Here is a 12746-nt window from a genome sequence, read left to right as displayed (position 1 = left end):
TTCAGCCATAAAAAGGAATGAAGTACTGATACATGCTACTGCATGGATGAACCTTGAAAACTTTGTGGTACATGAAAGAAGTCAGTCACAAAAGGCCACATATTGATGATTCCATTTATATGAATCGTCCAGGATGGCTAGTCCATAGAGAAAGAAAGTAAGATCAGTAGTTGACAAAGGCTAGGGAAAGTAGGAGAATGGGGAGTGACAGTTAATGGGTATGGCGTTTCTTTTTGGGGTGATAAAATACTCTGGAATTAAACAGTGGTGATGGTTACAAAACTTTGTGAATATATTAAAAACCACTGAGTTATACACTTTAAAAAGCTGAATTTATAGCTCACTAAAAAAAAAAAAAAAGATCTGAGTAGAGTAGAGTGCCATCACTATGTTGTACCAATTGGACTTCTCTATGTGTGGTGCGACAAGACAGTTTTGGATGTAATGATACAGTCTTGCATTCAGGCCCTCTCTTCTCTGCTAAACAACTTACGGGGCAATGGCTCATCCGACGATGGGGAAGCTTCCTCAATCCCTGGCCCAAACAGCGACAGATAAAAAACAAACTGGGATGCTAAAATGTTGGTTGTTTACAGGTAATTATGTTAGCCAAAATGATCGAAATATTTTTATCTTTATAACGGTTAGACGACTCATCAAAAAACAAACAAAAACCTGAGTCATAAAGACTCAGAATAAAAGACAGGAAAGAAGGAAGGCAGAGAGGGAATTCCCCATAGATGTACCCCTCAGATGCTGGGTCCTATCTGGGTAGCAGGGATAATTCCGCCGCAAAAGTACCAAATCATCCCAATACCTACAGGCACATGCCACCCAAGGAAACACTGCCATGGCTCACGCTGCACAAGGTTTTCTTGGTTGCTACACATTAAGTTGGTGTACTGTCTATGCTCTTAAGGGTAACCCCTTATAAGATTACAGCTTCATAGAGAAGAAATGGTTCATATGGTTTGCGGCAAAGAGTAAGAAAATCATTAAACATCATTCACTATAATAGAAACAAGAAAGAGGAATATTTTCAAAATGTTAATACTGGGATCAGGCAGTAGGGCACCATTTATTGAGTACCATACAGGCATTGCTACTAAGGCAGAAATAAATATTATTATCCCCATTTTACAGAACAGGAAATTGAAGCTTACAGAGGCTAAACAACCAAGTAGCCTGCCCAAGGACACAGATAGAAAATGGTACAGCCAGGATCTTTATTTAGGCAGAGACTATAAAACCTTTGCTCTTAAACACTGGACCCTGGACAGCTTATAGGTGGATGATCCAAGTCTTGTGACCTCAGCATAATTCTATAATAAAAGCTTTTTTATTTTTTTGAATTGAAAGTATGCAATTTAATGTTTTTTAGTATATTCATATAGTTGTGCAACTCCATGAGAAAATAACACTAACAACAACAAAACACAGGAAGGGTAGAGAGAGAGAAATAGTACACTTGAAATGAATTCTACTACCTGATTGAGAACACTGTTCCTCTTTTGAAATAAATCGTCAATTGCAGATGCTGTATCTTCTAGTAACGGCATTGTGCCGCTCTCCAGAGTCAGGGAACTTTGTCTCAGCTCATCCAGGGCTTTGGATTTAATTGCAAGTTGATTTTCTATATCCTGGAAGAGCAAGGTAAAAAGGTTTTCATATGCACAATATGAGAAAACAATAAAGTAAAAGAGAAGGGAGTTCTTCATTTTCAAGCAAAAACACCACTAGGATATATAATTAAATAGCATTACGTCATTTTAATCATGACATACTGTTAATTCTATTCTAAATTACACGGCTGTAGATCTTAGGAGAATGTAGGCAACAAGTCCTTGCCATCATGGCATGGTAGTAAGAACCCTGAAGATCTGGACCCCATCCCACATCTGCCCTGTACGAGATGCTTGACCAAGCATAAGTCATCTAATCCGAGTTTCTACTTTCTCATTTGGAAAATAGTGTTGACACCCCATGTTACCCTTAGCTTAGAACTCAAATGAAATCACTGCAACAGGAAGGTGTTTTTCAAACCATAAAAAAAAAAAAAAACTAGCTATGGAATCAATTTTGACTCAAGGCAACCTCATGTGTGTTGGAGTAGAACTGTCCTCCCTAAGGTTTTTAATAGTTGATTTTTCAGAAGCAGATCACCAGGCCTTTCTTCCAAGGCATTGCTAGGTAGACTTGAACCTCTAAACCTTTTGGTTAGCAGCTGAGCACATTCACCATTTTCACCACCCTGGGGTTCCAAAGTAGCATATGTAGGAAATATAATTATTGGTAGTTCAGTGTCAGTAATAGCACAAGCTGCTTTAATATACCTTTCCCCTCTCTGAGTCTATTAATTCAGTCATAAAAGGCACTGCAACCTGGCTTCTGAAAAAGATGTCCTCTGTATGAGCCCTCTTCAAAGAAGGAGAACATGGAGCCAAGAGTCTGGAAACAGAGATAAGTGGGATCGCAGCAACGTCACCACTCTTCATTGAGAAAGGAAGGTTAAGCTGCCCTTCTCAGGACTGGGATGGAAATCCATTTTGGAAAAAAGTTTTTTTTTTTTTATTATTAAGAAATTATAAACTTATTAGAGAAAACTTGGGAAATACAAAAGACCTCTGGCATTCCGATAAGATGAATTTTGAATTCCTCTCAAATCTCTGACTTTAAAATTTGGGGAAGTATTTGTATACGTTTTCTTCAGTATCACATTTCCATCCAGACACTTTTTTTTTTTTTTAATTGTGCTTTAGGTGAAGGTTTACAAAGCAAATTAGTTTCCCATTCAATAGTTTATACACAAATTGTTCCATGACACAGGCGCACTCCCTGGAATGTGTCAGCACTCTCCCCATTACCACCCTGAGTTCCCCATTTCCATTAGTCCAATTTTCCTGCCTTCTCATCTTTGCTTTTGGGCATATATTGTCCTTTTGGTCTCATGTAGATGACTGTCTTAAGGAACACTTAACTCGTATGTGTTGTTGTTTATTTATAGGCCTATTATTTGGCTGAAAGGTGATCTCTGGGAATGGCTTCAGTTCCAAGTTAGAAGGGTGTCCAAGGACCACAGTCTCAGGGCTTCCTCCAGTTTCTCTCGGGCCAGTAAATCTTGTCTTTTTCATCAATTTGAATTTTGTTCTACATTCCCCCCTGCACCACTCTAACCAGGACCTTCTATTGTGATCCTGGTCAGAGTAGTCGGTGGTGGTAGCTGGGCACCATCTAGTTCTTCTGGTCTCAGGATGGTGGAGGCTGTGGCTCCTGTGGTCCATTAGTCCTCTGGACTAATTGGTCCTTTGAGTCTTTGTTTTTCTTCAATCTCCTTCACTCCGGATGGAAAAAGACTAATAGTTGTATCTTAGATGGCCACTTGTAAGCTTTTAAGACTCCAGATGCTACTCAATGAAGTAGGATGTAGAATGTTTTCTTTATGAACTATGTTACAACAATTCATTAGATGTCCCCCAGGACAGAAACATGTTTTGAATGCACAGTCTCAAGTTAACGGCCCTTCCCTGCTTAATTTTCTTTCTTTCTTGAAAGTTGTTTTTCACAAGAAATGCAGTTTTTTTTGTTTTTTTTTTTTTTAAATCCTCACAAGAATCACTGTGTGCTCCTAAGAAAAGGGACATGAGAACCTTGCAACCACTCAGTTGCTGGGCAGGTGGCTGGGTTTAAACCCTGGTGAGGGACTAGCTCCCTCAGCTAGTCTCACAGTGTGGTATTATAATTCAGCCCCAACAAAATACCAAACTACCACATGCTGGAAGCCTTCGGGTCACTCCCGAAGTTATTATATTTTCTCTACAATGAAGGGAAAACAGATCAGAGTAGAGCATGCTGAGAGAAAGAAGCAAACAAACATACACAAAAAAACAAAAACGAACCATAAACAGTAACCGTAGCAATAACAGCACATGAACACACATACAGAATGAAGCTGTCCTTAAGTTTCTTTTTCCTGCTCTGTGGCCACGTAGAGAATGAAGTGGAGGGAAACAGACTAGAGGCAGAAAGACTGGTGGGAAGGCTGCTGCAATAAGACAGGCCTGAGAGTGGCCTGAATTAAGCCAGTTTTGACTGGGATAGACTGACAAGATAGTAAGGAGTAAACTGAGAGCACCTACTTGGGACACAGCCCTGGCGATCTAATTCCATAAAGATTACAGCCTAGAAAACCCTATGGGGCAGTTCTACTCTGTCATAAGTGGTTGCTATGTGATGAAAATCAACTTGACAGCACACAACAAGAGCAACTAATAACTGGAGATAGAGGAGAGGATAAACAGAACTCCTCGGTTTCTAGTAAAGGTGGCTGGTTGGGGGATGGTGGAGCACTGTGTTGTGGAATGTAGGCTTCTAGTCAGGAGGTGACTGAATCTGAGGTGGCTATAAGAGTTCCACAGTGGAGGTGGCTAGTGGGTAGGTAGATAATGGAATACAATCATTTGAAAAGATCTCCTACCGTGGTGTTACTGTCACATTTTGTGTCCAGTATTAGTCTGTAACCTCCTTCTAAGTAGAACTGACTTCGCATCCCTGACAGTGACAAGCCTGACAGTGACAAGCATGGTGCCTCCCTATAGTAGGTGCAAAAGCAGCTATGGGGAGAGCAGAAGTGTTTTGAACAGGAAGTGACACAGTTAAGTCAGTAGTTGAAGAGAACCGACCTCCAGCTGAGAGAAGAGGACTTCTCAAAAACTAGGTGACCTGGCAAATGATAGCAGGATAAAAAAAGGGTACAGCCAACATCCTCAAGCCCAAATGTGACTCAGACAGTGGTTCCACGAGAAAAGTTGTCCTTTTAAAACATAATTTGCATTGGGTAGAGGAAAAATATTTTCCTCTGGAGAAACAGAATGAAATGATAAAAATAATGGAAACTTCACAGTAATTTTGTAAATATTGGGTAAAATAATACAAAACACAATAATTGGAAAGTACCTACATCAAAATTCCCTTTGAACATTTTTTTTTTCAGGAGTAACATCCAAGCCGTTTAAGAACAATAATAATTAGGAAAATACCTTCTCCTGTTTATCATAAAAAACTCTTGCGATTTTGTAAAATCCATGGATAATTATCTAATTTACTTAAAAATTAAAGTAATTAGATGGGGGTTTAGAGGAGACTAACCCCAAACCACAGCAGCTTTGTCTCCTCTTTGGGAATGAATAAAAAACAAAACAAAATAAAACCCACTGCCATCGGGTCAATTCTGACTCATGGTGACCCCATATATTACAGAATAAAGCTGCTCCATAGGGCTTTCTTAGCTGTAATCTTTATGGAAGCATTTTTTTTTTTTAATCTTTATGGAACCAGATCACTAGGTTCTCTGTAGCGCTGCGGGGTGGATATGAACCACCAGCCTTTAGGTTAGTAGTTGAGCACAAACAATTTCTGTCACCCAGGGAACTTTCTGGCACTGGTGGTGACTAACACAACCCAGCTGACTTGGGTGAGATACTGTATCCCTCTTACCTGACAGTCCAGGAGGGTCTTCTGGACTGAGATCACACTTCCAGGTTTTTGTAAAGTTTTCAGTCTCTCTTCTTGCACCTCCATCCAGTTGTTCAGGATCTGTATTTTGTTTTCATTCTCAGTGATGCTTTCCAAAAGTTGTTCGAAATGTTGTATCTATAAATTATGATTAACAAAAGTTCCTTATTTCAGACCACATGCGTTAAAATGTAAATGTCACGATACATTATTTTTAAAAGGAAAATTTTGGTTTTTTAAAAGTCTAATATTTCTAATAAGATTTCCCAATAACTTCTGGAATAAAGATTTATGAATCAGGAAATAGAATAAAAATTCCCTTAGAAACACCTAACATTTAAAAATGAAAGCTAATATGCTCAGAAAGCTGGCTGCTTTGGGGTTCCATAAAATCTGTAAAAAATAAAATTATGTTAATGGTAGTCAGTATTTTTTCATTGTATCACCTATTAATACATGTAAAGCTTTACAAAATTTCCTTTCCTCAGAGTTTCATTAGCCACATAAAAATTTATGTCAATATATATTTTAAAAAATCACAAATACTTCTATCAATTTAATAATCATTGTTTTTAATGTCTGTGATTCTTTTCATTTCTTATATGTACAATTTTTATTTGGTTACACTCATAGTATATACAAAATTTTATATTCTTTTTTTGTTTACGCCATAAGTCCCCTGTGTCATGACTTAGGTTTTACATTAATTTTAAAAGGCTGGCTGATTATTTCATCAAATGAATACAGTTTGATTATTCACCCATAGTTGGAAATCAAGGCATTCTACATTTTCCACCAGTATAAATAATGCTGAACACTTCATGTGCATTTATTTGCCTTTTTGAAGGACTATCTACTCAAGATAAATGTCTAAGAGATAGGTTGCTGGGTTAAGTGATAAGATGATTATGTGGTTCTTAAAATTTTCCAAATGCTTTCCAAAGGGTATTGAAGCCGTTATCAGCAATGAATGGGTGTGACGGCTTTGAGTTTTATCCTTACCTTATTTATTTAACGTGATAAGTGTATAATGTACATGTTTATTTTTTGAACATCTGATACTGAAGTTGAAACATTTCCGTGTTTATTTACTAATTATACTATTCTCTTTTGTAAATTGTTCATGTTCTTTGTTCATTCATGTACTTGGATTTTAATTCTATAAATCCGTTTGTATGCATTCTCCAATTGTAATTTGATATATTTTTTAAAAGAATAAACTTCCTTAATTTTTTCCGAGTCAGAGTAACAAATGTCCCAAAAAGCCATATACACTTTTCTTCTTTTTATAATCTTTTTAAGGCCAAAATAACTTTCTCCTTTTGAATATCAACTTTCACAGAAAATGTCAAAATCTCTCACCATTTAGGAGTCTGATATATACTTGATATCTTCTTAACTAGAATTTCTCTTCACTTGCCTATCTCAATTTCCCACTAAGAAATCTCAGAAGAAATACAAGAACTATGTTCATATTCTCTTAGGTGTACCAGTGGAGGACAGTAAAACACAGAATTTATAAAACAAAAAACCAGTTGCTGTCGACTTGATTCCAACTCATAGCTACCCTACAGGACACTGTAGAGCTACTCCACAGGGTTTCCAAGGCTGTAATCTTGATGGCAGCAGATTGCCACATTTTTCTCCCACACAGGGGCTAGTGGGTTTGAACTTCAGGCCTCTTGGTTAGCACCTGAACACTTAACCACTGCGCCACCATGGCTCCTACACAGGATTTATAAAGGTGCTATAATTGAGATGACTGCTACGCTTAATTGTAAATTAACTATCTGATTTTTTTCCCTTCAATTTTTAAGAAAGTGTTATTTTGGGAAACCACATATCAAATCATGACACATGGCACACAACAAACCTTTCTATTCAGTGTTCCATGTAACCGGTGCCATTGGCGGTTCATCTCTCCCAGATGCTCTGCAAATTCCGTTCTTTCATAGCGCTTACTTTCTACGTCACAAGTGCTTAACTGCAGTAATGACTGGTTAACAAAGTCAACTATCCATTGTTTATAGTCCATTTCCATTCTAAACTCCTAAAGCAAGCAAACAAACAAACAAAAATAAACAAATCAACACCTGGATTGAAGTAGGTTAGAGGAACTGGATTTCCCCTTATGCACTCTAGGGGGCACCAAGTTCACATCCATTAACTGAGGGTCGCCTTGACTGGTATTTTTGAAGTCTAGAACTTCCAGCTATTTCTCAACTATATCAAGCACTATTAATAGATTCAAGTTCTGAACTGGATGAATCTAGATAAAATTCCCTTGTTCAGAATTGCCACACACACAAATATTCCAAGACCAGGTCTAAACTGGGGCCTGTCAGGAGTTACATTCTACCTTGTCTCCCTATCTACCCCTCTCTCCCCCAAGGAGTCTGCTTTGAGTGGGGATTCTTTTAGGAATTATACATTTCTGGGAACAGACAGGCTCACTACTTTCAAATAGAATGAAAAGCCAAAGGGAGCACCTTGAATGGTAGCTGTATCATCTGAACCTAAATCCCAGAATCTGAAAAAGGGTTCCTGTGAGAGACTGCCTGAGAGCTACACAGGAATGCTGGGCCATCCTGATGGCTATGGGAACAACAGGATGAGATATCTGATTCAAGGCTCTTCCAGAAAAGCCAGAACACCTTTAAGGAACTTTGGCAATTTAGTCAGCCTTTCTGTTCCTCTGGGGACAGGCTAGGCCTCCCAGGCCTCCTGGAGCAGTTTGGATGACTTTACAACTATAGGAACCCTACATCCACCCAGGGCCAAGCACATTTCCCCATCAAGGCCGTTACAAGTTGGACTGTATCCTGGAAAGTTCTAGCACCTTCTCTGGAGACATCCATGGGGAAAACCGTGTGGTATGTGATAGGTCTCCAGAACCTTTAAAAATACATACTTGGAGAACCTTTAAAGATTCTACTAGTCACTAACCTTAGGATGTGATGGTATAGAAAAATAAAATCCTCTGCTAATATCATGCTTTGTGATTTTATCATTCACCTTCTGCCTACCAGAGGCTAGATCCACCAGCCTGCGTGGTCTTTGAAAGCAATGACCAAGGTTTTCATTCATTTCTGTATTCCTAGTGTTTAGCACATCACCTGCCACACAATCAGTGTTTTTGTGTGGCTTGTTAAATGTTAGTTAAATCTACCTGAAATCAAATATCACAGGGAAGTTGCATTCATACCTACTTGTAGAAGGAGATCTACCTTTCCTTTACTCGTTCTCTTACTCAAAGAACATTTATTTAACATCCACCGGATGTCAGGTATTGTGCTAACTGTGCTAGGTCAAGGAGGTGAAGGACAGTCTCTTCTGTCAAGAAACTCAGTCTAGGTGATAATCCAGATAAGCAGACAAATAATTATAACACTATGTCGTAGGGACTATTGATATCGTCACAGATACATCTAATCCAGGAACGTCACCGAATCTGGCCGAGAGAGTCAGGGATGGATTTCTGAATGAGAAGATACTAGATCTGATTCCTGAAGGATAAATAAAGGGACCTATACAGCAAAAAATGGGGCATTCCAGGTCAAGGTGTAGCATGTACAAAAGCGTGGAGGAAGGAGAGCACCGGAAGCAGTTAAACCCACTGCCGTCAAGTTGATTTTGACTCAGAGCAACACTATTGGACAGAGTAGAACAGCTCTATAGGGTTTCCAAGTTTATAATCTTTGCAGAAGCAGACTGCCACGTCTTTCTCCCATGGAGCGGTTGGTGGGTTTGAACCGCTGACCCTTTGGTTAGCAGCTAAGCACTTTAACCACTGTACCACCAGGGCTCCTTGGAAACAGTTGAGGGCTGCAGATTGTTTGGTTCAGACAGAGTCCAAGGCTTACGTGGGTTAAGTAGAGAAGCCAGAGCAGGTGAATGGCTTGGATTTCGTTCTGTGCTGACGGGAGCTACTGAAGGAATTTCAGCAGAAGAACAAGAGAAAGCATACTAGCTCATTTCTTCAGAATCATCCACTACCCCTTTCCCCACTCCCAGAATTACTTCTTCTAAATTCTATCCTACATGTCTCTTTGTTTAGCATTTCCCCTCAGGCTGATTTGCCTTCATATTTCATGAAAAGACTTCTGGCTCCTTTTGTATAATTACCTTGTACTTGTGAAGAAGGTTTTTAACTTGCGATGCAGAACTTGGTGAGAGCACAGAGTCTTCATCTGCAGTTTGATGCTCTACACTGGTCATCCACCTAATCATTTCTGTGATTGCTTTACGAGACGGCAATTTCTCCATCTGAAGCTGCAAGGACAAAATGATTTCCATTTAATTATCCGCAGTTAACAAAATCAATCAGGACATCACTAAAGATGATATCTGGTTTGATAAAAGGTCTTGATTCATAATTATGCAGGATATTTACAAAAACAAATGCAGCATTCAAGCTTAGAATTACGAGACCCCAGAACAATGACAATGACCTTCACATAAACCAACATAGTGGCAGAGATAAACTGGGAAATAAAGTAATTAAGCCTGATTTCTCTCTTAAGAAAGACCCCATTGGAGGAGAATCTAGTAATTAAGACCTATATTCAGCAGTGCCAGAGAGACATAGGTAGTGTCAATGAAAATTACTGACTCAGAAATAGTTTTCCGTGAGCTAACAAATGAATGCTAATTCCCAATGCTGGGTCTTTAAATACTTACCTGGTGAAGTTTTTCTTGAATATCGGGAAGTTGAGTTATGAGCATTGTCCATTTTTGTTCAAATTGAGCCAAAGAAGCTCTCAGCGTAGCTGTATCAGCTTCTTTCAGGTGAAGAAGTTGGTTCCCGGTACTTATAACTGCTGTCTTCAAGGAGGACTTTTTGTCAACTTCCTTTAAAAAGTCCTAATGCAGACAAGTTTTAAAATTTAGAAACTTAAAATTTAAAGTACAGCCCAGACAAAACAAACTAAAATGTCAGAATAACAGGTTAGAGTCCAAAATTAAACGTAGCAAATATTTGAATGTGTGTGGAAAAAAATAATTTATTTCCTACTATGTGTCAGGCACTGTTTCAGGCATTAGGTATACAGCAGCAAAAAAAAGAGGTAATTTTTGCCCCTCAAATGGTTTATAATCTAGTGAATTAATATTAAAAAAAAAAAAGTCATTATTTCAAAGGTAACTTTAAAAAGAGGCTATGGAATATAATCAAAAGTTTATATTTAATGAATGCAACTATTTTTTAATGATGATATTTTATATTTGAAACTAATGAAAATATCTGAAAGCTTTCCTATGCATAGATTTTTTTCAAATGTATTTAAAAATATCCACATTTTAATACCCCAGTGAGTAACCACAGCCACAAAATATGAAAAACGGATAAAAGAAAAAAAGACTAAGGAAAAACACAAAAAGGTTCCATGAGTGCACCTACTGCAAAAGTAATACCTTCTTCAACAAAAAAAATCCTCAAAATCATAGAACCAAAACTTTTTAGTAGAAATCCCAATTCTGTGTATAAAAACTGAAAACCATGCATCTATTAACTTTAACATTTATGAACTAATAATCCTGTAAGGTCTTTCTCTTTTGCGGGGGGAGGGAGGTATATATTCTGCATTTGTAAAACATGCCCCATGTCAGAACAAGTTTTAAATTTATATATATTTTATACCAAAACCAAACACGCTGCCGTCAAGTCGATTCTGACTCATAGTGACCCTATAGGACAGGGCAGAACTGCCCCACAGAGTTTCCAAGGAGCGCCTGGTGGATTTGAACTACCGACCTTTTGGTTAGCAGCTGTAGCACTTAACCACTAGGCCACCTGGGTTTCCATATATTTTATAGGATCAAATAAAAAATTACTTATTATCATTATAAAGGGCCCTGGTGGGATGGTGGTTAAGCATCTGGCTGCTAACCAAAAGGTCAGCATTTCAAATCCACCAACCACTCCTTGGAAACTCTGTGCGGCAGCTCTACTCTGTCCTATAGGGTCACGCTGAGTCACAATCAACTTGACGGCAACGTGTGTGCGTCATTGCCACTATAAATGATGCTCTAAAAACCAACAATATAAACAAATACTTAAAAGTCTGAAGAATGTAGCTGCTACTTGGCCAAGTTTTATCTTTTATAGACAAATGAATATGGAGACTATCTCATCAATCTGATACTTTTCCCCGGATATTTATTTCTCACCAATAATTATCTGAGCATAGCATACAACAACTTACAAAAAAGGTGTTTATGTTGCTTCTTATTGTATCTAAGTCCTGAGATACATTGAGGGACTGTTCTTTCCAGTAATTCAGAGTTTGCTGAGAAGATTCCAACCACTCGGTTAACTCATCTGAATCTTTGTTGTAGCTAAATGGAGCAAAGCGAGAGATAAGAAATTACAGTCTGGTGATGACATACATCTCCAGTACTTTTTATTTTTTTGTATATTTGCCTATGATGATCGGTTCTGTTATTCAGAAAATCATGTTTTTAAGAACTGCATTCTATTTCGTACTAGGCCCCGTTATCTGAAGTTCTTGACATGTTCTAGGACTCTCTCCACTATGATTAATCAGGAACAAAGGGGCATTTTAAAGTCGAAAGCCTTCTTTTTTATTTCTTATACCTTCACAAAAGTATACCCATGGTAAGGACAGAGATTGTTTTTATTCATCGAATGTTCTCTACAAATGTGCTTAGAGTCAAAGTATAACCAGCATTTGTGTTAGCTGGGTAATAGCCAATTGCTGTTGGCGGAATGCCAACATATTTATCTGGTATGATGAAAATATCAAACAAAATGTCCCTCTTATAACATTTAAACTTTGGTTAGGCAGCCCTCTAAGAGCAGGGATGAGAATGAGATCTAAATTTTATGTTACCTACCTTCACCACGTGGTTCAAGATTATACCACCTAAGTGAAAAGATTTCCCTAACGAACTCAAAAAGGTTTTTTATGCTCTTCTGTTAACTAAAGACAAAAAAATGAACTTTTGGAAAAGGGCCAGGAAGAGCAACATCATGGTGTAAATGTAACATACATTTGTTACTTTATAACACCACTTCCTAGCTTCCATGGAAACCTATGGACATTTCCCAGCAAACTGATTACATAACATCCAGTCTAGAAAACCAATATCAGACTCGATCTCATTCAGAACAGAGACCCATTTGCTTCAGATTGCTAAAGGAAAACACAGTATAAATGGACCATATGCAAAATTTGCTTGGCTATACCTCTGACGTCTTTCTCCACAGCAAAATC

General features: G+C 38.1%; 1 protein-coding gene across 8 annotated transcripts in view; it reads right to left on the bottom strand.

Annotated features, from left to right (window-relative positions):
• The window catches only part of SYNE2 (spectrin repeat containing nuclear envelope protein 2), a 378879-nt gene that overhangs the window by 66019 nt on the left and 300114 nt on the right, over nt 1-12746 (bottom strand). For all 8 annotated transcript variants that reach the window (XM_064292573.1, XM_064292575.1, XM_064292574.1 and 5 more), the window contains 6 exons: nt 11715-11847; nt 10192-10374; nt 9637-9783; nt 7385-7561; nt 5494-5649; nt 1488-1640 (listed from right to left, as the gene is read on the bottom strand). In XM_064292573.1, coding sequence (XP_064148643.1) covers nt 1488-1640; nt 5494-5649; nt 7385-7561; nt 9637-9783; nt 10192-10374; nt 11715-11847 — 949 coding nt within the window. The remainder of the gene's footprint in view (nt 1-1487; nt 1641-5493; nt 5650-7384; nt 7562-9636; nt 9784-10191; nt 10375-11714; nt 11848-12746) is intronic.

This window comes from Loxodonta africana, chromosome 10 (genome assembly GCF_030014295.1).
Source record: "Loxodonta africana isolate mLoxAfr1 chromosome 10, mLoxAfr1.hap2, whole genome shotgun sequence".
Lineage (NCBI taxonomy): Eukaryota > Metazoa > Chordata > Mammalia > Proboscidea > Elephantidae > Loxodonta > Loxodonta africana.
The sequence above is the reverse complement of the archived record's forward strand: the minus strand, read 5'-3'. Positions and strand labels throughout refer to the sequence as shown.